The sequence below is a fragment of the Mastigoproctus giganteus genome, chromosome 10 (assembly GCF_048544385.1).
Source record: "Mastigoproctus giganteus isolate SK-2022 chromosome 10, ASM4854438v1, whole genome shotgun sequence".
NCBI classification, from domain to species: domain Eukaryota; kingdom Metazoa; phylum Arthropoda; class Arachnida; order Uropygi; family Thelyphonidae; genus Mastigoproctus; species Mastigoproctus giganteus.
Genome location: NC_143584.1, coordinates 140,554,268 through 140,578,928, shown reverse-complemented (window position 1 = coordinate 140,578,928; position 24,661 = coordinate 140,554,268). Strand labels below are relative to the sequence as shown.

Here is a 24,661-nt window from a genome sequence, read left to right as displayed (position 1 = left end):
GATAAATGGCTGGAAGTCAAGAGAAGAATAAATTTTGGATGGATAGCATTCAGAAAATATAGTCACATACCGAAGAGCAATATCCCAGTTTGTCTGAAACGTAAAATAATGAACCAATGTATACTCCCCACCATGACTTATGGAAGTGAAACTTGGGCACTCACCAAAAGAATGGAAGAGAAGCTGAGAACTACACAGCGAAGAATGAACGAATTATATTGGGAATCAGACTGTTAGATAAGACAAGAAACAAAAGAATTAGGCAGCAAACTCAAGTAAAGGACATTCTTATCAAAACTAAAGAACTAAAATGGTCTTGGGCAGTATACATAGCTCAAAGACATGATGACAGATGGACTAAAAAAATAACAGAATGGTACCCAAGAGGAGCTAGAAGAAATCCTGGAAGACAAAGGCGGAGATGGATAGATGAAATTCATGAGTTTGTGGGTAGTAAATGGATGGCCAGTGCTGAAAAACAGAAGGAACTGGAAAGTTGCTGGAGAGGCCTTAATCCTGCAGTGGATTGAAAATGGCTGATGATGATGATTAGAAAAATGATGCAAGGAAGCAAGCTTATCACATACACACACACAATCTTTCAATTAAAAGACACTTGGATCTATCTTGTTTATTTTTAATTTTATATTTGCTGTATAGATCTTATTTTTAGTATTCTGACTAAAAATTTGGACTTGGTGTTAAAATGAACTAAGTATTCCTATTTATATTTTAAGAATTTTAATTTGAAATTTTGTGTAATCAAGTGCTGTTTTTTCAATGAGAAAGCTGTTTCTTTTTATCAATTTAGTCTAAAAATATCATCAATGTACTTCAAGAATGAATAAGATAGCATAAACCAGAGCTGTAATGCTCAATACGTTCTATGTTTATATCAATATTTGTAAAATAATAAGAGAAGTTTACCTCAATATAGTACGTAGAACACTTCCGTATGATACTCTCCAGAAATTAAAACGAAAAAAAAATCAGAAAACTTACATTAGAGTAACAAATAATTTAAAAAAATAATTAAAAATCAATTTAAAGTAATTAAAAATAAGAAAATTAATTAAAAGAATATTACGAAAAAAATTGTAAACTATTTTCTTTCCTGAAGCTGACAATGATTTTCAACCATATGTCGTGATCACAGGAATGAAAATTACCGAATATGGGTGAGTATGAAACTTAAATAGGGATTATTTGTCTTTGTGCATGCGCGTAAAGGCCCACAAATCGGAGATGAACATTAACAGAATTTTCGTGTAATTTAATTTCTACGGTTTCTGCAATTAATAGTCGCATATAATTATGTTGGACACTAATATTTTGGTCTCGTTAAATAAAAAAGTATGTTTTTCGTTAACGGCGTGAAAGGCTAATTTTGATGCTGCTGAATGAGAAGCCCGAACTGAGGCTGCATGTTGATTAACATGAATATTCAAAGAAAAACGCATTGAACCTTGGTAAGACAAGTTGCAATCACTGCAAGAAATGTTGTATACCAGGTCATTAATTTGTGTTGCAAACGAGGAAAGGACTGAGCGGTTGTTCCGTATAGTGTGTAATTTCCGTTATTGGCTGGCCACAATTTTAAATTTGGTATCTTTAAAGAATCTGTTAAGCTGTTTGTGCCACTGTTCAACATATGGGACAGAAATAAAGTATTTTTTGATATTACTATTATTGGTTGGTGTAGTTTGATATTACTATTATTGGTATTTTGTATCCTATCCTTAGATATTTTGTATCCTATCCTTAGCTTGTACCCTAATTCGGTTTATTGTAGCAAGGGGATAACCCCTGTTTAGGAATCTGCTGGTTAATATTTGTATTTCTGAGCCCAAAGCAGATTCCGTCGTTGAATATTTATAGGCATTGAGAAATAGATTAAAGATAATAGACCTCTTGTAGGTGAACAGGTGATAGCTGTTATAATGCAGAAGCATACCGGTGTTTGTTGGTTTTTGATAGATGTTAAATTGGATTTTATTCGAGTCCCGAGTAAGCGTGAAATTTAGAAAATTTAATGACTTTGTATCCGTATCCTCCCTTTCCAATGTAAATTTGAGTCTGGGATGAATATTATTAAACGAATGTAAAATGTCTTGGATAGTACTACTATCAGTAATAACTAGAACATCGTCTAAATATCTCCCATAGTATGTGATACGGGGTCGAAAAGGCATCAAATGTATATGCTCAATCGTTGAGAGATAGATCTCCGATATTAAGCCGCTCAGGCTCAATCCCATTGGTAAACCAAAAATTTGTTTGCACACTTTGTCTCGAAAGGTGATATAGTTGGCCTCAACTAACAGTTTAATTAAGTGAAAAATTTCCTTAATAGGAAGCTTCGTATAATTAATCAGTATTGAGTTATTATTTAACATATCCCATATAATATCTAATGTGTATTCAACGTTTACATTCGTATATATATATATATATATATATATATATATATATATATATATATATATATATATATATATATATATATTTTTTTATGAAAACCCCAAACACGAAAGGTATCAAAATCTATAGTACTCAGTACCGCGCATGGGTTGAAGGAGATGTATGGGGAGAGGGGGATGCCAGAAACTTTGCTCCAGAGACTAAACATGGGTTTCACCACTTCAAGCCTCCAATAAGCAAAGTGGTGGTATTTCACCGGTTGATGAAAGTCATCTACCACCTCTAGTGAGAATAAATTATCATTGTCGCCAAGTCTACAGTCCTTAAGGTTATTAAAAAATGTATTGTAGTTCTTAATCCCAAATTGTATTGCCTGTCTAAAGGGTTTTACGATGCTATGTACACGTGTGGCCAAGGATGAAAATGCTGATTTTCTGTAGGAAACAACAGTCCGAATAGGAAATCCAGTCTTGTGTAATTTTACCCTACCAAAAAGCGCAGGAATATTGTATGTTCTGGCCTTCAATTCCTTTAACCGAGCCATAGAAATGTAATCATTTTTCAATACGTGGTTAATGTTTTATTGTATTGTTTGACTAAACTGGTAAATAGTGCAGAGTCTACTTGTTGTTTCAGATACCTCCACTTATCTTGAAGTAGACCCGGCACTATTTACCAATTTAGTCAATCAATACACACTATACTGAAATCTCGCTCAGTCCTTTCTTCGTTCGCAACACAAATTAATGATCTGGTATACAACATTTCTTGCGGTGATTGCGACTCATCTTACCAATGTTTGACGCATTTTCCTGTGAATATTCGTGTTAATCAACATGCAGCCTCAGTACTCATTCAGCAGCATCAGAATTAGCCTTTCACGAAAAACATACTTTTTTTTTTAACAAGGCCAAAATACTTAGTGTCCAACGGAATTATACGCGACTTAATTGCAGAAACCGTAGAAATTGAATTACACGAAAATTCTGTTAATGTTCGTTGGCCATATCTCATCTCCGATTCGTGGGCCTTTATGCACATGCACGAAGACAAATAATCCCTATTTAAGTTTCATACTTACCCCTATTTGGTAATTTTCATTCCTGTGATGACGACATACGGTCAAAAAGCATTGTCAGCTTCAGGAATGAAAATAGTTTACATTTTTTTTCGTAAAATCCTTTTAATTAATTTTCTTATTTTTAATTGCGTTAAATTGATTTGTAATTGTGTTAAATTGAGTTTTATTATATTAAATTGATTTTTAATTATTTTTTTAAATTATTTGTTACTCTAATGTAAGTTTTCTGATTTTTTCGTTTTAATTTCTGGAGAGTATCATACGGAAGTGTTCTATGTACTATATTGAGGTAAACTTCTCTTATTATTTTACAAATATTCAAGAATGAATGTAAAAAAAAAATAATTTTATTTGTTTTAGGAGAGGGGGAGGGATGTAGACTGAAGAGCAAGAAGATACATCAAGTAGCTAACTTTGTAGTCCGCTTTCTACACAGCTAAGTATGCATATTGAAAAGTGAAAAATCACGCACACAGTTTTTTTTTTTTTTTTTTTTTTTTTACTTTCAAATAAAAATCAGTTTATAATAATTTTAGAAGTATTTGATGATATTTTTGGAGTATCATTTACAGATAAGTTTCAACTGTGTCGGGAATACATTTGGTAATGGAATTAATCCTGAGAGAGAAGAACGTGGTACTAAGCATAGAACCCTGAGGGATCCCCTCCTCTTGCACAAATGTTTGTGAGAGAGCAGAGTGAAATTGTACCTGAAAGGTCCTATTGCTCAAAAAGTTCTGGATAAATTTTAGATGACCACGAATACTGGATTCATAGAGATCATGAAGAATTCCATACCGACAGGTTGTATCAAAAGCTTTTTCGATGTCAAGACATATCATCACTAGGTGTTCGTTCCTGAGAAATGCATTTCGGATGTTTCCTTCAGCTTTGACCATAAGGTCAAGTGTTGATCTAGTTCTTCGAAATCCATATTGATTTTGACTTAGAATGCATTCAGTCTCTAGGAACCATGTCAATCTGGCATTAATTATTTTTTCTAATGCTTTTCCTATACAATTAGTTAACGCTATCAGTCGGTAATTTGCTGGATCTGAATGGTCCTTTCCTGGTTTTGGGAAAGCTAATACAATAGAATGACCCAACTGGTAGGGTAGTAGTCTTCGCCAAAGATTCTATTATACAGTTTTAGCAGAGCAGAAAGGGATTCTTCACTCAAGTGATATATCATGGCATAGTACATTCCATCAGGGCCAGCCACACTATTTTTGGATCTTGCAAGTGCACTACGTAACTCTGCCATGGTAAGGGGTACATTATATGGATGCTGTCGTGAAGTATTGAAATTGAGATTATATTTTTCTGCTTGTGCTTTATGCGCCTGGAAACTTGGCTCAAATGCGGTTACAGCAGAGATTTTTTCAAAGGTTTCACCTAATGTATTAGAAATATCGAGAGGATTGCAGATTTCTTTGCCTTTTAGATATATTATCAGAGTGGTTATAGGTGGATATTTTCCATTAATTCTTCGAACTTTAGTCCAAACAGTTCTGATATTTGTGGTCCTGTTTATAGAGGAGGCATATTTAGACCATGTCTCTTTTTTGCTTATTCGTTGTATGTGACAAGATTTAGCTCTAGCTTTCTTGAACTGTATGAGATTAGCTGTGGTTGGGTATTTACGAAATAAATTCCAGTATCTATTCTTCTCTTTTTTCGCATTGCTACAGGCTTCATTCCACCATATTTTTGGGTGGGAGCGAGTTTTCATGGATGATCTGGGTATACTGGTTTCTGCAGCTGCTATCATTTGCTGAGCTATGTAAGTTCCGGCAGATTCAATGGTGAGGGTCTCAATAGTCTGAATATCTAGATGTGCCAGCTCTTGATATTTCTTCCAGTTAGCTTTGTCGAATTTCCAAACAGTTTTTATCTCAGTTTGAGGAGGAGGAGAGTTAGCCGATAGTGTGCATATTACTGGAAAGCGGTCACTATTTCGCAGGTTATCAGTGACCGTCCAATCAATAAGAGGAAGGAGGTTTGGCGAGCATATTGAAAGATCAATTGCAGAAGTTGACCTCGAGGAAAGATGCACGTATGTGTGAGTCCCATTGTTTAATAATGTTAAGTTGTGCCTTTCAAGAAATTTTTCAATTAACTGACCTCTCTTATCAAGGTGCGAGGAACCCCATAGGGGGTGATGCCCATTCCAGTCACCCAAGATACAGAAAGGCGGTGGCAGCTGGGTAACTAAATCATTCAAATCTGCTAGAGAGTATGAATAGTTTGGCAAAAGGTATATGGAAACAACTGTTACCGCTATCTTAACCATAACTCTAGCAGCAATTGCTTCTAAAGTTGTTTCCAGTGGGACTGGTCTGAAAGGAGTTCTGGAGTTTACTAGCAATGCTACACCTTCATGTGCTGTATTAGAGTCATTCCTATCCTTTCTAAGCATTATATGATGTTTTATACTCATAGTTATTTTAGGGGTCAGGTTTGTTTCCTGTAGACAAAGAACAGCAGGCTTATATTCGGTAATTAAGTCATAAACATCGTCTAAGTTAGCTCGGAGTCCGCGACAATTCCATTGAATGATTCTATGCATTATTGAGGATTATCGGGTGTGTCTGCTTACTTACGGGATGTGGTCTATTTGCGCCTGTCTAGTCTTTTTTCCCTTTTTTGGGAAATTTGGTCTAGCGATGTCCACGTCCTCCTCTTCTGCATGAAGTTCAAGAAGTGGATCATCTCGGTGTGAATTTCTATCTATGTCCATGGTATCAGTACTGGTTTTTTGATTATTTCTTTCAGAGCTTGTTTCCTTAACTGGCTGTTGTACAGAATTTTTATCTGGCGGTATTGTCAATGGTGTGTTTACCGAATGAGTTGATTGCTGTTCTTTTAGTGTAGAGAGGACTGACCTGGCCCAATCAGAAATTGAGATGCTTGGCGGAACTGAACAATCTGTTGGTACTGTTATGGATCGTTGTTTTTTTACAACTGAAGAATAAGATGGCAATTTATTTGAAATTAAACAATGTCTTTTTGCTTCTTGGTATGGCACCTTGTGTTCCACTTTGTACTTTTGTATATTCTTTTCAGTCTGCCACTGGATGCACTCCTTTGAAAATGCTGAATGATTCCCCTTACAGTTTGGGCAGCTTTGTATTTCAGTGGGGCAGTCTGTGTGAACATGCTCTTTTGAACCACAGGAGGCACAGGTGGTTACACCCCTGCAGACTGCTTGTAAGTGTCCAAATCTTTGGCATTTAAAACACCGAACTGGGTTTGGAATATAAGGTCGAATTTTGCACCTTAAATATCCAGCTTTAACAGTTGTTGGTAAAATTGGTGTTTTAAATGTAAGAATTACCGTTCGGGTAGGAGTAAGAACCCCATCTTTCTTAATGACTATCCTTTTGGCATTTATTACATTTTGATCGCCTAATTCCTGAACGATTTCCTCCTCAGATACATTAAGGAGATCCCACTCGGCTATTACCCCTTTAGAGGAGTTTAAGGTGGCATGGGGTAATCTTTGTGGGAATTCCACCAAAGGTCGATATTTTTAATAGTTTTTCCGAGTGTTTATTCTCGTTCATCTCCACTAGAAGGTCTCCGGATTTTAATCTTCAAACCATTTTTGGTGGGCCCGCCACATTCTCAAGACATTTCTGTATTAAGAATGGGGAGAGCTTACTCAAAGGATTGTCAAAGAATGCAGTATCAAAAAAAGAGGAGCAGGGGTTTCTGTTCCTTCTTTTTTTCTGCCGTTTTGCATTACCTGCATTTAAGTCTTCTGTTTGAGAGATCTGGATCATGAGATCCATAAGTGGCATGTCTATTTATGTCCATCTTTGCTCCTTTTTGCCCTGGGAGAGTGTTTTTCTGCTCCCACGTTACCAGCCCCGCCACGTGGAGGCAGGAGCGGTGACCAAGCGGTTTAGAGGTTTAGCTAGGTTAGTACGGATTATACACACACACACACACACACACACACACACACACACACACACACACACACACACACACACACACAAGGAAAGAAAGGTGTATTTCCTTTCTGGATTCTACTTCAAAGCTTTTAAGTAAAGAATCACTTATGAAAAACAAGAAAAACAGTGACACTGGAAAATAAATATAACTAATCCACTGAGAAAGAATGCTACATATTGCAAAAAATATCGCTTGGCACTTGGGGCCTAATTTATATGTATCCCATGCATTTTTTTTCTCTGCCATGTGTCTCAATAGTTCATCTAACTCCATTTAGGCCTAAACCTTGAACAATATTTCTTAGTTGGTATCTAAGCCTAGTAGCTTCCAATATAAGTTCTTTGAATGCTTCCCATTTTGAATTTGCTGTTGGTAATTTCATCAGTTGGTCCCACTGCATAGAATTTAAATACTGTCTCAGACCATCGTAGTCGCCTTTACGAAAGCAATAACCCTTCCCTTTACCCCTGACGGTAGTTACCTCTTTGAGTAAATCCCACTTCAGCACACTGTGATCATTGCCACCTAGTGGTTCGTTTATCTGCAGATTCTTAATGCATGAAGAATCACTACTGATAATCAAATCAAGAGTATTACTCCCTCTAGTTGCCTCCCGAACATGCTGATGCAGAAAATAATCATCAAATAAATCCACAAAAGCCTTGCTAGTGTGTGAGTGACCAACCCACAAATTCCAATCAGTCAATATCTGGGAAATTAAAATCCCCCATTATAAGACTCTGATTTACTGGCCCACTCTATTTCCCTGTACATTTTCTTATTATACTCATCAGAGTCATTAGGCCTATAGCACACTCCTACTCTCAATTTTGATCTCCCAATGCTTACGTCACACCAAACTGACTCGACACTGCACTGTCCAGCGATGTCAACTGGCTTCACTTCCTCGGATTTTATGTGTTTCTTAACTAATAGCATAACCCCTCCTCCCTTTCTATCCCTTCTGTAGACGTTGTACTCCCCAAATTCCAGTTCTGCATTCCTTATATCTGTGTGACACCACGTCTCTGATATCCCAACAATATCCGCCTTTGATGCTTTGAGCAATACCTCAAATTCACCAAATTTATTTACCAAACTCCTAGCATTGGTGTACACGAGAGTATATGCACCGTTCCTATTCTTAGATACCCTAACACAACCCATGTGTTCACTTGTACCGCAATGACTGCCAGCAGTCTCTGAAACATCCTGCATCTTGTTTTCCAGGCTTCTGCTCATTCCAATAGAAGCAGTGCAAGAATCACTTTCACCTCTGCCAGTGGCTACTGTTAATCTATTAGTCCTTGTATCCCCCAAGCTAGCAGTTTTCCGATCCACCTAACACTGCCTCAATAGCATCAGCAAATATTCTTGCACCCTTTCTATTTAAGTGTATCCCATCCCTGTAGAAGCAGGCTCTCCTGTTGTACAGACCAGGCAGAAAAAAATTCTACCCCTTGAGCCTTGCACAATCTTTCCAGGGCTGAATTGATCGACAAGCTTCTCATCATATACTCCCTCCTATCATGTCTGGGCAGAATTGCAGACACTTTCATATTCAACCCTAATTCACAGCTTTTTTTCAACAGTGACCTGTACTTGTTAAGTAATTCTGCCGGTCTCCTACTCTTAATATCATTAGTGCCAACGTGTACAACAATATCACCTTTTGTGCCCTTAAAAGATGATATCCGCTCTACAACGTCATCAACTTTTCCCCTGGCAGACATACCCTGGTCCTGTTCCACCTATCCTTTTTACAAAGCACGTTCCCCGTTTCCCTGACAACAGAGTCACCAACAACTACTAGTTCCTGTGGGACCAGCGCATTCTGCCTTGGGGGTTGCCGCCGTGTTGCGTGATGACCAAGTGCAAACTCTGGCATTGATGTGGGCAGCTGAGAGCTTGATGGGCCCTCAATTTAGATCCTTCGAGGGCATCCACCCTGTCCTTCAAGCTCTCATATAGGCCCATAACAATGCCGAGTTGTCGCCTGATTTCGTTACACTCCTTGCATCGCACACACACAAAGACATCTCCCATAGCAATATCATCTCCCGTACCCAAATGCTCCACAAACATCATGCAAGCAGTGCATTTAAAAAGGCTGTGATTCAGAGGGTAACTGCCTCCCTCAGTTCTCCTCTCAGCCACAGTACTCCCATTAGCTTGAGCCTTTTGTTTTGCTGCTCTGGTCTCAGTCATGATTTTGATTTAATTTTAATAAAATTCCAATTTCAGTACAAAAGTATAACCCTAAACTTGTACCCCAACACAGTTATAATGCTATATATATTTTTCAGTATCAAGTATTTTCTACGAGTTCCGTTTATATAACTTCCGTATTAAGTTATGTATTAATTAATTATGTTAGGTTTGTAATCTAAGTCGTTATATGTATTTAGTTAAAAGTACAATTTAACTGACAAGGAAGTTTAACAAAATTAATAAATTTTACTGATTAATTGACAATATTATATTATATACTATACTTACTAATGCTATCTAGTTCATATATAGTGTATCGTATAACAAAGGCAGCAAGTTACGAAAGGTAAATCTATGGGCACTTAAGTATTAATTAACTTCCAAATCTCACTGTCTCAATTCAGAATAAACTAACGATCCTGACTAGGTCTATAAGCTACTTATAGAAAGTAATTTAATGTAACAATTGGTCAATAAAGCGGCTAAATATGACTAAAAACTTCCCGTTCAGCGGAGCTGCAACTTGTAACACGTGGATTTGATACCCTTACCGATACTTTTATGCAATTACAAGGCCGAGTAAAGAATAAATACACCAGATTAATTCGAAAATCACAAAATAATGCTATACTACTAAATTTAAATCAAAAGTTTTAGAAAAACAATAATTTCAAATCAATAAATAAGAAAATCCACTTAGCGGCTTCGAACACGTCTGGCTTCCATTAGCCACTGCTGTAATGTCCCCAAATTCAGATTTGTCTACAAGACTAACCTGAGACATCCCACGACGAGCCGTCCATCTCCAAAGCAAAATTACCTAATTTATTGGTACTCCTTCACTATATTTCTGCAGAAACCACTTGTATAAGCATTGATCCACATCACTATTGCCACAAAGAATAATTTTCTTTCTTTGGAGGCCTATTTCATCTTCTATAGAGCCTATGAATGAATGAATGAAATTTTTTTTTCTCTTTCATACAACTGTCAATTGTTCCTTCTGCAGCTTCACACTTGTGAAATAAAGTACATTTTGTTTTACTACTCTTAACTCTTTTGATAATCTTTAACTTTTCTTCAATTGTATAATTTTTTCTTTTGGTGACCTTTACTAATTTTGCCATGTATTCATTTCTGATGCTCTAGAATTTACTGTGTATTGAAAAAACTAAATCAAACCAAACTGTCTGGTTGATCATAGTGCCAAAGCGAAGTCATGTAATTTCTCCATAAATCACTTGTCAGTTTGTGTATATTTTTGTCTAGTTTAGCCCTTAGCAGTTTTTGCTATCCTAAGTGTAACTTCTAGTCGAACAAAGGATATCATGTGCTGTTCACTATAAAAATTTACTTTGTAACTAATGTAACACACTTGATGAATGGTAGCCATATTCCCCTCCAGAGGTAGTTGTTTATAATTAGAGTTTCACTGATATATATACTCTTTTACTGCATTTCTAGCTGAGGGGAGAAACTAAGTCGCTACAGTAATTAGTCTCTGATGAGTCCATTGTTCACAAAACTTCCTCTGCAACTGAATACTGAATATATCAAAGTGAATATACAGCTAATTTTTGGCTAATTTCCTCTCTTGAAAATACAATAGTAGTTATGTACAGTAGATATGAGAGTATATACAATATTCACTTTTCCCAGTTTCCAATACCAAATTGCTAGTTCTTTGAACCTACTTTTTTTTTTTTTTTTCATAATTTGTTTTGGAGATCATAGTAATAGTATTGGCCATACAATACAAGGGAAGTCACAGGCTTTTTGCTGCACTGGCAAAAAAAAATAAATAAATAAAAATCATAACCAAGTGGATAAGAAAACACAAATTATACGCTTCCCTCCTCACACAGGTAAGTTTCCAGTTAAGTTTTGAACTGATTCAAACTGTTGGCCTTAACTACCTGTAAGGGCAACTTGTTCCAGCTATCAACGACTCGCTGGCTAAAAGAAAACTTCCTACAATCAAATTAAACCTCAAACCTTGTAATTTGAATTTATGGCCCCTAGTTCTGGAATTCTTTATGACAGTGAGAGTTCCACCTTCATTCATTTTACTAGTCCCTCTCAGAGCCTTATAAACCTCAATCAGGTCACCTCCGAGGTGTCTGGTTGCCAAGCTCCTTTAATCCACATAATTGGAATCTTTCCTCATACAATCATCCTTCTGCCGATCAAATCCTTCAAGTTGACTGTCTTTTGACCTTTTCAAGAAGCTCAATGTCTTTTTTCAGATGATGTCTCCATACTTGACCACAATATTCCAAATGTGATCTTACAATTTCCCTATAACAGTGGGATTATGAGTGCCCTATCTCTACAGGATAATATTAGATAAAGCATCAACAGGACACCATGGGCTTAACTGGCTGCCTGTTTACACCAATCAGAAAACTTCATATCTGCCCATATTGTAACACCCAGATCCCTTTCCCTCCTCCGCTGTTATTAATTCAACCCCACAAAGTGTATAATTTATCTGTGGGTTGATATTCCCCAAGTGTAAGATCTTGCATTTAGCAGCATTAAACACAGCTGCCATGTCTCTGACCACCTATGATGTCTGTTCAAGTCATCCTGAAGGAGCACTACTTGGCACTGATCATTAACGACTCTGCCAATCTTTATATCATCTGCAAATTTTGACATCATGCCTTCTATCCCTTTGTCGATGTCATTTATGAAAATGAGAAACAATAGTGGTCCAAGAACCAATTCTTGGGGGACCCTACTCCTGATGTTACCAATTTGAAGAATATCCATTAATCAGAGCCAATCAGCTGGGTGGCTCTGATTAATGGATAGGTTGATGGAAAGATGGATTGCTGGGTGGCCCTGCAGCCACCCAGCAATCCATCTTAGAATTTACAGTAATCCCACCCTATTCAAGATTATCACCCCAGGGGCTCATATTCTGTGAGTGTGGGCTTGGCAAACCCAGGGTCCTGAGCTGGATATCATCATTCTTCTTTCTTGCCTTCTTGGTGATTTCCTTCTACTTCTGACACTCTCTCTCTCTCTCTCTCTCTCTCTCAGGGTAACACGGGATTTTTTTTTTTTTTGGCTGGTGCCTCATAAGCTTCAGGCTTCCTTGCACCTTATGACTAATAATAATAATAATAATAATAATAATAATATAGTAAACTCTCATAATGGACCAAGTCAAATACTTTGCTAAAATCCAAATAAACTATGTCAAAATTATTCCCTAAATCCAGTTCATGAGTAACCGTGTGAAAATAGTCTACTAAGTTAGTTAGGCATGATTTACCCTTTACAAAGCCACGTAGTGTGTCCTTCAGAATGCCATATCCATTTATATGGATATGCCTCTAAGACGTTTCCTACTATTGAAGTCGGACTAACCAGTCTGTAGTTACCAATTTCACTCTTACAATTGCTTTTATGCATTTGTTCAATACACTCCCTCACGCTCTCTCTCAAAACTATAGGGTATATGCCATCAACTCCCAGAGCCTTACTTGCCTTTATGCTCAAAAGTTTTTCTAATAAACAATCATCTGTAATTATAACATCATTTTCATATGGCTCAGCCTCACTCACACAGCTTCTTCTCAGCATGAAAGGTGTTTCATTAGTAAAGAAAGGTGTATAGTACTTGTTCAATTCATCAACAACATCAGCTGGGTTGTCTAAGACTTTCCCCACACCCAGTGTACAAGAGTCCAATCTGATTCGCTTTTTTCTTCCTTGTATTCACAAGGAAGAAAAAAGCAGATATATCCTATCTCAGATATATTATACCCATGATATATCCAAAACTGCTGTATGAAGAGGCACATTACATCCAGGTTGTACTGTACTGAATACCAATACTAAATTTCTGAAAGGACAACCTTTATCCATAGGTTCACATGCAGTTCTTGCCGACTGGGCTAGCTAGGTGGGTAAAGTGCTTGACTGGCAACCCAAAAGTTGCGGGTTCAAATCCCGTCTTGGGCTTGGATCACAGTATAATGCAAAAACTTTGGGAGGTGCATTATGACCACAGAAGCCGATGCGCCAACAACTAATAATAACAAAAAAAAAAAAAAAAAAAAAAAACATGCAGTTCAGTTGAGCTGTGACAATATACTTCCATATCAATTTTTTCTGATTTGCATTGATTATTTTGCAAGTTATTTGATTTCTGTCACTTATATCTTATCTTTGAAAAAAACAAAGACTGCCTGTATACTTCTCTCAAGAGAAGGTCTGTTTTTTCTGTGGTGTAAAGCTAAGACTATTTGTAGGAGCAGCCCCACAAGCCATCAATGCCATTACGAAAGGTTTCTATTACCTGTGCCTTCTGTGATAACATATCAGTAGATATCATAACAGACAGAAAACTCATGTAACTGGCATCTGTTTGTCATTAATGAAATTAAAATGAGATCTTTTCCTACATACAGTCAAACATGGTTATAATGAGCATCAAGGGACCAACAAAATTTCCTCGTTATAACCGTAACTCGCTATATCAGTGATAGTGGAGATGAGGAACCCCTGGGACCTTTAAACAATGAACACTTTATATCAGTCATGAGTTAAAGCTACCTTCTATTTTTTTTTAAATTCTCAATAACTTTATAAAATGATAGATTCAAAAAACAAAAGAAATATTAGAGAGAAAAAATATATATAAGTATGTACTTACATATTATTTGTATTAATATGCTTGTATAAACTACAACACACTTAATATTAAAGACAATTTATTTGTCGGTAATTTTAAAACCATACACTTAATACAAAACAAAATTTATTTCTCTGTAATTAAAAACAATATTATTTAATAATAAATATGGTTTCAATTAGTCTTTATTTATAAATCTTAAAGTTGATGTTTGTTTTAAAGATTTCACTTTGACATTTCTTAAGTTTCCCCTTAAAACACTGAACGCATTAAAAGTCTCATTACTTGCCTCAGTTCCTTCAATAAAGTTGACTAATGTGTCCATTGCACCTTGAGTTTGTGAGATTGTCAGCACTGATTTTGATTCACTTTCAATTGTCATCATATCATCATCACAATCGTTGCCTTTACAATCATCATTAGCGTCTTTGTTGAGCACAGCATCTACAATGTTACTCTCTGTAGGAAGACCACTAGTTAATAAGTTGTCATCGACTCGTACAAATTCATTGATGTTATCTGTACTAAAACCTACGTTATTACGTAGCAACCATTCAGATAATTGTAAGTTGTTTTCTTTGTTTCCACCTTCTTCATCTACAATTGAAATTTCAATTGAATTTAATTTAAATTTCTTGAAGCAATTCGATATGGTTGTCGAAGTAACGTTGTTCCACGCATCATTCAATAAATTTATAGCAACCAATATCGATATAGACTTGGTAAGTTTCCATTCTCTTTGACTGATCAGATGTAGAACTAGAAATCTTTTATAAAATCCTTTGAAGCTCTTGATTACACCTATGTCCATTGGTTGTAAAATTGATGTCGCATTGGGAGGCAGAAACACTAGCTTAATGTTGGACAAATTTTGAATCTGGAGTAATTTTGAATAGCTCCTTATTCCCGAAAAATATCCGAATTCATCCAAGCTTTTTTTTTTTTTTTGTTCGCAGTGTAATTCACAGGAAGTTTCCTTATGTTTTTGAAACACGGTTTTAACGATTTTCCGATAACAAACAGTTTTTTTTTATTATTATTATCAGTTCCTGTCATATTTGCACATTTTGAATGAATTTAACCCTTTGAATTTAAATGTATTGGCATGTGTCAAATTATAAAAAACTCCCCTTTATTAGATGTTGTAGATGTCTTCATCATTGAAAGCTTTCCTGATTTCTGTCCAAACAAGGTCAATCCATTCATTTGCCATTACTGGATCTGAAGATCAAGATTCTCCACTAATTTTACTATAAACGATGTTATGTCAGTTTTTATATCGATCCAGCCAACCGTTGTTAGAAACAAAATCATTGTGTCCAAATTGTTAAGCAAATTTTTCCACTCGAGCCTTCAAGATTGGACTGTCTATGGAAAATCCAGCACTTCTTTGTGTGGTGAACCATTGAAGCAATGCTTCAATGTTTATAATCTCATACTTTCTTTTTTTTTTTCTGGTTATGTTCTTTTCCAGTGCCGATATGTAAACATCTTTATTCTTCCACAATGTCGATACACTTGAAGAGGATGAATAAAACTTTTTACACACTTCAACATTTTTTGCACTATGTTCTGATGATTTTTTGATTTTGATTTTGGTAGTTGTTGGCGCATCGGCTTCTGTGGCCATATTGCACCTCCCAAGGTTTTTGCAGTACTTTGATCCAAGCCCGAGGCGGGAATCGAACCCGCGACCTTTGGGTTGCCGGGCAGGTACTTTACCCACTCGGCTAGCCCGGTCGGCGCACTATGTTCTCAACTCATGAATAATTTTGACTTCTTCGCGAATCAAGAGACACTTTCTTTTGTTAGTAGACATGTTTCCGAAGGAAGGGTTCATTTCTAACTGGTTTTACTTTAAAATGATAGTAAAGTGATCTGCATACAAAGTTCATAGAAGCCCCGAAATGTATACAACGTTCTTAGAAGTCCCGAAATGCATACAAACTTCTTAGAAGTTCCAAAATAAATTTATGGTTCAATGAATACAAGACAATCTGTAATAGGGTAATGTGACAAGCGGAACGCCAATGCACTATTGCATAACCCCTGTTCCCAGAAGGACAAGGTCATAAACCAGCCGTTAATCCAATGCAGGTGGTCGTAAAGCTAAGCTGCCCTATTCATTTTCGTCTATTCCAAGAATTGGGGATTTTTCAACTACCTGAGCAAAATTTGTTCGGTATATCCATGCAGTACGCTCGTTATAACAGCGAAAAATTGTATGGGAATATGTGTAAATTAAAATCATTAGGGCTTTTCACTCATTACAGCAGTAATCTCATTATTTTCGTGCTCGTTATAACCAAGTTCGACTGTCCTTTCAAGGTTGTATTGTTGGACAGAACAATGAAAGAGAAGGTACTGATCACATGCAATGATCAATTCTTGCTTAGAACTTACTGTAATTGGATGAAACATTTCGTTCATCCAGACAGGACTAATTAATTCTCACAATACAACCCTGAAAGGTTCATCTTTAGTTGAAATAGATAGCTTGCATATCTGTACATTATGTGCAGTTATATTCATTGTTTCAATGTAATACTATATAACTAATCCCAACTGAGTCAGACATGGTGAAACAAGAAATCATTATATTTATTGAGTGGTTTCTAGATTTATAACCTTTAATGTTTAAAACAATGAATAATATGAATGGAGCAGTCGTAAATATATAAATGGCTATTCAAATAACTAAAAATTCTCTCAATATCTTTCTTCTCTTCATACTATTTTCCTCTCAACTAAGAAAGAAAGCAGTGTTTATCCTAACCTGTTACAAAAACTTCCAAAAATATCTTTGAATATAACATCTACTCTCCCTAACTGAAGATAAAAATGAATGAGTCCCTTGTCAGTGATAAATATACCAGAGTATATGGCACTCGTGTATTTATCAGAATACAACACAATGAAAGCAAAACTGACTTATATTAATGTAGGATATCATTATATGAGTAAATTACTTTGATTTACATTCTAGAAAAACTGTTTTTAATTTGAAATTAAGTTTGCATATCATTGTAGAGTTTCATTTCAATTCATTCTGCATTTTCAGAAAACAAACATAAAATATTAACAGTATCAATGTTAATTTTTGAAAAACAAAAAAAAATTATATATATATTTTTTTTAGTATTAAGCTTCTTACAATCACTTGATATATAACAAAACACAAAATACGAACAATTATTCTAATTTTTATAAACATCTAAACTATTTTCTTTAAAATTAATTATGACCCGTGGTTTCTGTGACAATAAACAAATTAAAATCTTATATTTTTATATTGCAGAACTGAACAAAATTCAAAATTTGAGGTTTTCATATTTATGTAGGAAATGGCTTGGGATGGGAGTCAGGAGGAGTGGGAACCAGGTGTCGCCTGGCCCCTGGCTGCAAAGATGCCAAGTGCCAGCACTCAACATTCAACAGAACAACACATACACTACACACAGATGCAACTGCAGCATATAGGGGAAATCTTGGAGACTGCCAAAAAATACAAATTATACTTGAATTATGTAAGAAATGATTCTATTATACTTGAATTATGTAAGAAATGATTCTATTATACTTGAATTATGTAAGAAATGATTCTATTATACTTGAATTATGTAAGAAATGATTCTATTATACTTGAATTATGTAAGAAATGATTCTAAGAAATGGCGTGTAGTTTACTGATGTCTAAGATGCCTTTTACAGGCATCTTAGGCATCAGTAAACTACACACCTTTTGAAGATTTTCTAACATTAATAATTCTCTTTAATTATTATTTGAACTGTAAGACCACTTATGATGCATTGTAGCAAATAAAATGAAAAGAATATTAATCTGGCATAAAATTCCAAAAAAACGTCAATAATAAGCAATAACTGCTAACTCTACTGGAAAAATAGCATAAGGTAATAAATAAAAATATATCTGATAATATATTTTTCATTTATTATCTTTCAGCTGTTAAATGTAATAAATTTCTACAAAGTAATATGAAATTAACATTTAAAATACTCGTAAAAATTAATATCACCTACTGGACTGAAAAGAGGTCTAATTCCAGTATTAGCCGTAATATGAGATCCATATAATCCAACTGTTGATAATCCATTTCCTGATTCTGTTTTTGGCAATTTGCATGGAGGAGCTAGAGACGACTTAAAAAAAAAAAAAAAAATGTTTAAAATATTCATCAGCAATAACTACAGACTAAACTATAATAAATTTAATCTCTATGTTACAAACATTTCACAGCATCAGCATTTTTCAAAGAACAATAAACTTGTTAGCAAACGTATGTTTTAGCAGCTACTACTGCATTGTTTATATAACCCCTTTATGTACATATTTCCACAGTGCAGATTTCAAGTATAATGCATGCAACACAGCACATTTTAAGATAATAAAGCACTCAAAACCTATGGTGGTATTATTATGTTTATTTCCGAATTGGAAATATGTACATAATGAGGTCAAACGTTTTGTGCTGTTTTTTACCACTTCTTCAGTGACAGCTGTCTTTTCACTACAACCGTCACAAAAGATCACTTCTGTCACTGAAGAAGTAGTAAGAAAATACCATGAAGTGTTTGATCCCTTTATGTACATATTTCCAGTTCAAAAATAAACATAATATTCAAATGTGGCTGGGAGAGCGTCCATGATGAGGAAAGAAGTGGGCAGCCATCCACATCTCTACACTGCTGAATTTGTGAAGAAAACTGAAGAGCTGATAGTCAGTAACCACCGGATAATAATTTAACAGATAGTTGCTGAGACTGGGGTAAACTATGGATCAGTGGAGAGCATAAATCACAATGATATGAATATGGTCTCAGCATAATGGATTCCTTACTTGCTCACATATATCTTCAGAAAGAAAAAAGGCAGACCTGCTCTGCTGAATTGATCATCATGTGTGACAGTGATCCTGGCCTGTTTTTTTTTCCCAGTTGGTGACTACAAATTGGCTACAAATGAATCGTGGATACATCATTTTGATCAAGAAACAAAACAGGTTACAAAACAATGGAAACATCCATTGTCACCAATTCCCAAATAGGCCAGAATGCAACCATCTACAGGGAAGGTGTTTCTGCCAGTTTTCTGGGATGAGATGGGCATTATTCTCACAGATTACCTGGAGAATGACACCACCATTAATGCATATTACTACAGCAACTTACTAAAAGCAGTTACATGTGACAATTAAGGAAAAGCGACCCAGAATTCTTAGCAAAGATGTGCTGTTACTTCATTACAATGAAACAGCCCACACTGCTGTCGCAACCTTACTGAAACCTGTCTGTTGATCCTTTCTGAAAGTATGTAGATCTACAAGTTTTTGTATTACAGATAACTGAAATTTAGCAACATGAATTTTTTTTACAAGCTTGTGCACATAACATGAGTATTCAGTAAGCATACATCCACAAAATGTTAATAGCATATAACAGAGTTATGGTTCTTAGTACATTCTATGTTGATATCAATATTTGTAGGAGGATAAGAGAAATTTACCTCAATATGATACATAGAACACTCTTGTATGATACTCTCCAGAAATTAAAATGAATAAAAGATTAATGTAAAATGATTACAGCAAAAAACCAATTGAACACTATTCAAAAATTAACTAAAAATCAATTAAAGTTAAACTTAAATTTGAAAAAACGATTTTCCTTCCTGAAGCAGACTGCTTTTCAACTATGTGTCGTGATCACAGGAATGGAAATGCGTGAGCTTGAATATTAAATAGAGAGATTATTTGTCCTCACACATGTGCGTGAAGTGCCGTGATTATTTGCCTTCACACATGCATGCAAAAGACCACGAATCGGAGATTAGATATGGACAACAAACATTAATAGAATTCTCATGCAATTTAATTTCAACAGTTTCTGTAATTAATAGTCTCATATAATTAAGTTGGACACTAAATATTTTGGCCTCGTTAAATAAAAATGTATGTTTTTCGTTAACGGCATGAAAGGACAATTATGACGCTGCTGAACAAGATAATAAAATGTTAACCATGTATCAACCAAATGACTACATTACCATGTCTCAGTTAAAGGAATTGAAGGGCATAACATACAACATTCCTGCACTTTTTTGTTCAGGTAAAACTGCATAAGAACAGATTTCCCAATCGGCCCATTGTTTCTTACAGAAACTCAGCATTTTCCTCCTTAGCCACATGTTTATAGTATTATAAGACCCTTCAAGGCAATACAATTTGGGATAAAAAACTATGATACATTATTTAATAACCTTAAGCACTGTAGACTCAGCATAATGATAATTTATTCTCTCTGGATGTTAGTTCCTTATATATGAATGTAAATGTTGAATACACATTAGATATTCTTTGGGATATGTTAAATAATAACTCTACACCGATTAATTATACAACGTTCCTATTAAAGAAAATTTTCTTAATTAAACTTTTAGTTGAAGCCAACATATCACCTTTCAAGAGAAAATATATAAACAAATTTTTGGTTTGCCAATGGGATTGAGTCTAAGCAGTTTTAATTTCGGAGGTCTACCTCTCAACGATTGAGCATATACATTTGCTGCCTTTTTCTACCCAATATCACATACTATGGGAGGTATTTAGATGATGTTCTTGTTATTACTGATAGTAGCATTGTCCAAGACATTTTACATTCATTCAATAATATTCATTCCAGACTCAATTTTACATTGAAGAGGAAAAATACAAATACTAATATAAGTCATTAAATTTTCTAAATTTCACCCTTACTTGGAACTCAAATTTAAAATCAAATTTAACATCTATCATAAACCAACAAACACTGGTATGCTTCTACATTATAACAGCTATCACTCATTCACCTACAAAAGGGCTATTATCTTTAATCAGTTTCTCAATGCCTATAAATATTCAACAACAGAATCTGCTTTGGACACAGAAATACAGATATTAACTAGTAGATTATTAAACAAGGGTTACCCCCATGCTACAATACACCGAATTGTGGTACAAGCTAAGGATAGGATACAAAACACTACACCAACCAACAATAGTAACATTAAAAAATACTTTATTTCTGTCCCATATGTTGAACAGTGGCACAAGCAGCTTAACAGATTCTTTAAAGATACCAAATTTAAGTTTGTGGCCAGACCAATACAGAGATTACAAGCTATATTGAACAATCACTCAGTACTTTCCTCTTTTGTGACACAAATAAATGATTTGGTATACGTTTCTTGCAGTAATTGCGACTCGTCTTACAAAGAATCAACGCAATTTCCTCTCTTTGTCCATGTAAAACAGCATGTGTCCTCAGTTTGTGCTTTTTGTTCAGGTGTCAGAATTGGCCTTTCATGCCGTTAATGAACAAGGCCTTTAACAAGGCCAAAATACTTAGTGTCCAACATAATGTAAAAACATTTTATTGTACCACTTTACAGTTTTGTGTGCACACTTTATTGAACTCAGCATCAATATCAGATCTCCAATGAATAAGCACTTATATATTCTTGCTTCATTATTTTTTCTTGTTTTTTTTTGTCAACTTTGTCTGTGTCAACTGTCATGTCTATCTGAGGTGTTGTCAGCATTCTAACTTCCCTTCTGTCCAGCCAATTCAGTGCCATCATAATATCTGTGAAGAACAGTCATGTTGAACATTTTAGTAATTTTTACTTCAATTTGAAAACAGGCATTCCCTTTCTTTTAGGAAGAACAGTGCCACAAAAAGTGGTTTTCTTTTCATGCATCATTAGAAAGTATTGAACTAGTATATCAGTTGTTTGTACACAGATAACCCTGACCTGGGTATGGCTGAAGCAAACGAATTGCACCCTCACTTACACCTAAATTTACATTTACTGGTGGTGCTTCAGTTGTGAATATAGTGAAACTGTTAAGTCAAGGATATATTCAGACTTTACATCACATAAACACAAACTGTTTTACACCAAACCTATGTCATTTTGCACAAATGTTTGTTTTATGCCAAGTCATTCGTTGAAAAGAAGAGGCTTTCGTACATGCACAAGTTTTCAAATGGATAAAAAGTGTCCCAAAATTTTTTTCTTTGAATATTGCACACAGATCTCGGCTTGTGAATATAACTTCCCTTTTCTTATTCCCATTACAACTGAAATGTAGCATTCTGAATAAAGAAAAGAATATCTCTTGCCATAATCTCAGAGAAAACTGAGGAATTCAAAATTTGACCAGTATTCTCTTAGAGAGTTTCTTATTACACACTTACTACGTACAACAATAAAATCATAAATTTCTGAAATGAAGATTTCTTTTCACTGTCCTAATGAGCACAAAACCTTGGTTGCATTTTCAATTATGCTAATGGCAATAAGTACTTGTTTATTTAAGTACCAATTTTGCAACATTTTTAAACATTTTCTGAAAAAAAAAAGTTAAGCTTCTATGAGATCACTATGGTTGTACGAAAACACTGAATTACGGTCATCAAACTTGTATGTTTTAGGAATTAATTCACGCCTACAGCATTTCATTTGGTTTGTCTCCACTTCTGTTTCTTTGTAAGCTATCTCACTTCAACATCGGAATTGGAACCTATCTCAACATGTTGGAGTTCTTCATCAATGCTAGTCTATTTCATCAGACAAAATATTTTCAAAATCAATTTTCAATGTCAGATTCACTTTTTTCACATACTTCTGATGTCGTCACATTATAAAAAATTTTAGCAAGAATAAAACTGCAATTTGTCTGATCTGCCTTTGTCTATATATAGCTCTGAGGTAATTAGCATTAGCATTAGGAGAGGCAAATGATGCAAAAAAGCAAGCTTATAACAGCATCAGCCAAAAAAAACTTCCCATTTCACAAATCCATTCATTCCAAAAGTTTCTCCACCTCTTCCTCAAATTTATGTAAGCTATCAACTTCCACAACAACAGATGGAAGTCTGTTCCAGCAATCAACCACCCACTGGCTAAAACCAGATTTCCACACATCTATTCGACAACTGTCTTTCCTCAATTTCAGTTTATGTCCCCTCAGGTTTGTAATCTGAACAATAGAAAAAAATTCCATCAGCATTGAGCCTGCTCAATCCATTCAAGGCCTTATACACCTAAATCAGATCACCTCGCAGGTGCCTAGTCTCAAGAAGATGCGATTTGCAGAATTTAAGCCTTTCTTCATAAGAGCACCCCTTTGTAACCCTCATCAGTCTTGTTACCCTTCTCTGTTCTTGTTCTGGCAACTCTACATCCTACCTAAAATGAGGCTTCCAGACCTGTACACAGTACTCAAGGTGTGGCCTGACAACTGCCTTTTACAAGGTAATTCTCACCTCCTTATCCTTGCTTGCAAAATTCTTGTATATCACTGACAAGACCCCATGACCTACTCTGGCAGCCTGTCTACACAGTCAGAAAACTTCATATCTGACTACACAATTATCCCCAGGTCTCTTTCAATCTCTACTACCCTGAGTGTAACACCACATAGTTGGTACATTTCTCTGGGGTTACTGCTACCCATAGGCAATACTTAGCATTTGTCAATGTTAAACTTCAGTTGTTACTTCTCAGCCCATCTACCCAACTTTACCAGATCCTGTTGCACCAGCATACTGTCATTAACAACCCTGCCAACCTTTGTATCATTTGCAATCTTTGACATTAAGCTTGATATACCTTCATCAATATCATTGATAAATATACAAAACAACAATGGGCCCAACACTGAAACAGAAGGGACACAACTTATAACATTAGTCCAATTCTAAAACCACTCCGAGAACTAACATATAACATAAAAAACTACGATGCTTTATTCATGAACCTCAAAGATCTCCATATCAAGGAGGATATGAAGCTATATTCACTCGATGTGACTTCACTATACACTAACATAAATGTACCCTACGCCTTAGACATAGTCTGGGCCTACTTAAATGATGACAACACAAAAATTAATAACACGAGACTCCCCAAAGACAGAATATTCGAACTAACAAAACTATTAGTAAATGCAAATTACATTCTATTCCAAGAAAAAATATACAGACAGATTTTTGGCCTCCCAATGGGCCTAAACATTAGTGGACTCATCGCCGAACTATACTTAGACAAATTAGAAAAGATCCACCTTGATCCATTTATACCACAGATCACATATTACGGAAGATATCTGGATGACATCCTAATCATCACAGATCACTTGACTATAAACAATATTCTACAGGTTTTTAATAACATCCATCAGAGACTAAAATTTCAATTAGAAACTGAAGCAGAATCCCACTCCATAAACTTCCTTAATTTTGCCATACACAGATTAGACCAAAAACTAAATTTCAGC

General features: G+C 35.3%; 1 protein-coding gene across 2 annotated transcripts in view; it reads right to left on the bottom strand.

The window, feature by feature from the left end:
- Positions 1-24,661, bottom strand: part of ATPCL (ATP-citrate synthase) — a 551,864-nt gene that overhangs the window by 259,431 nt on the left and 267,772 nt on the right. For both annotated transcript variants that reach the window (XM_090382775.1, XM_090382774.1), the window contains exon 14: positions 18,363-18,482. In XM_090382775.1, coding sequence (XP_090238901.1) covers positions 18,363-18,482 — 120 coding nt within the window. The remainder of the gene's footprint in view (positions 1-18,362; positions 18,483-24,661) is intronic.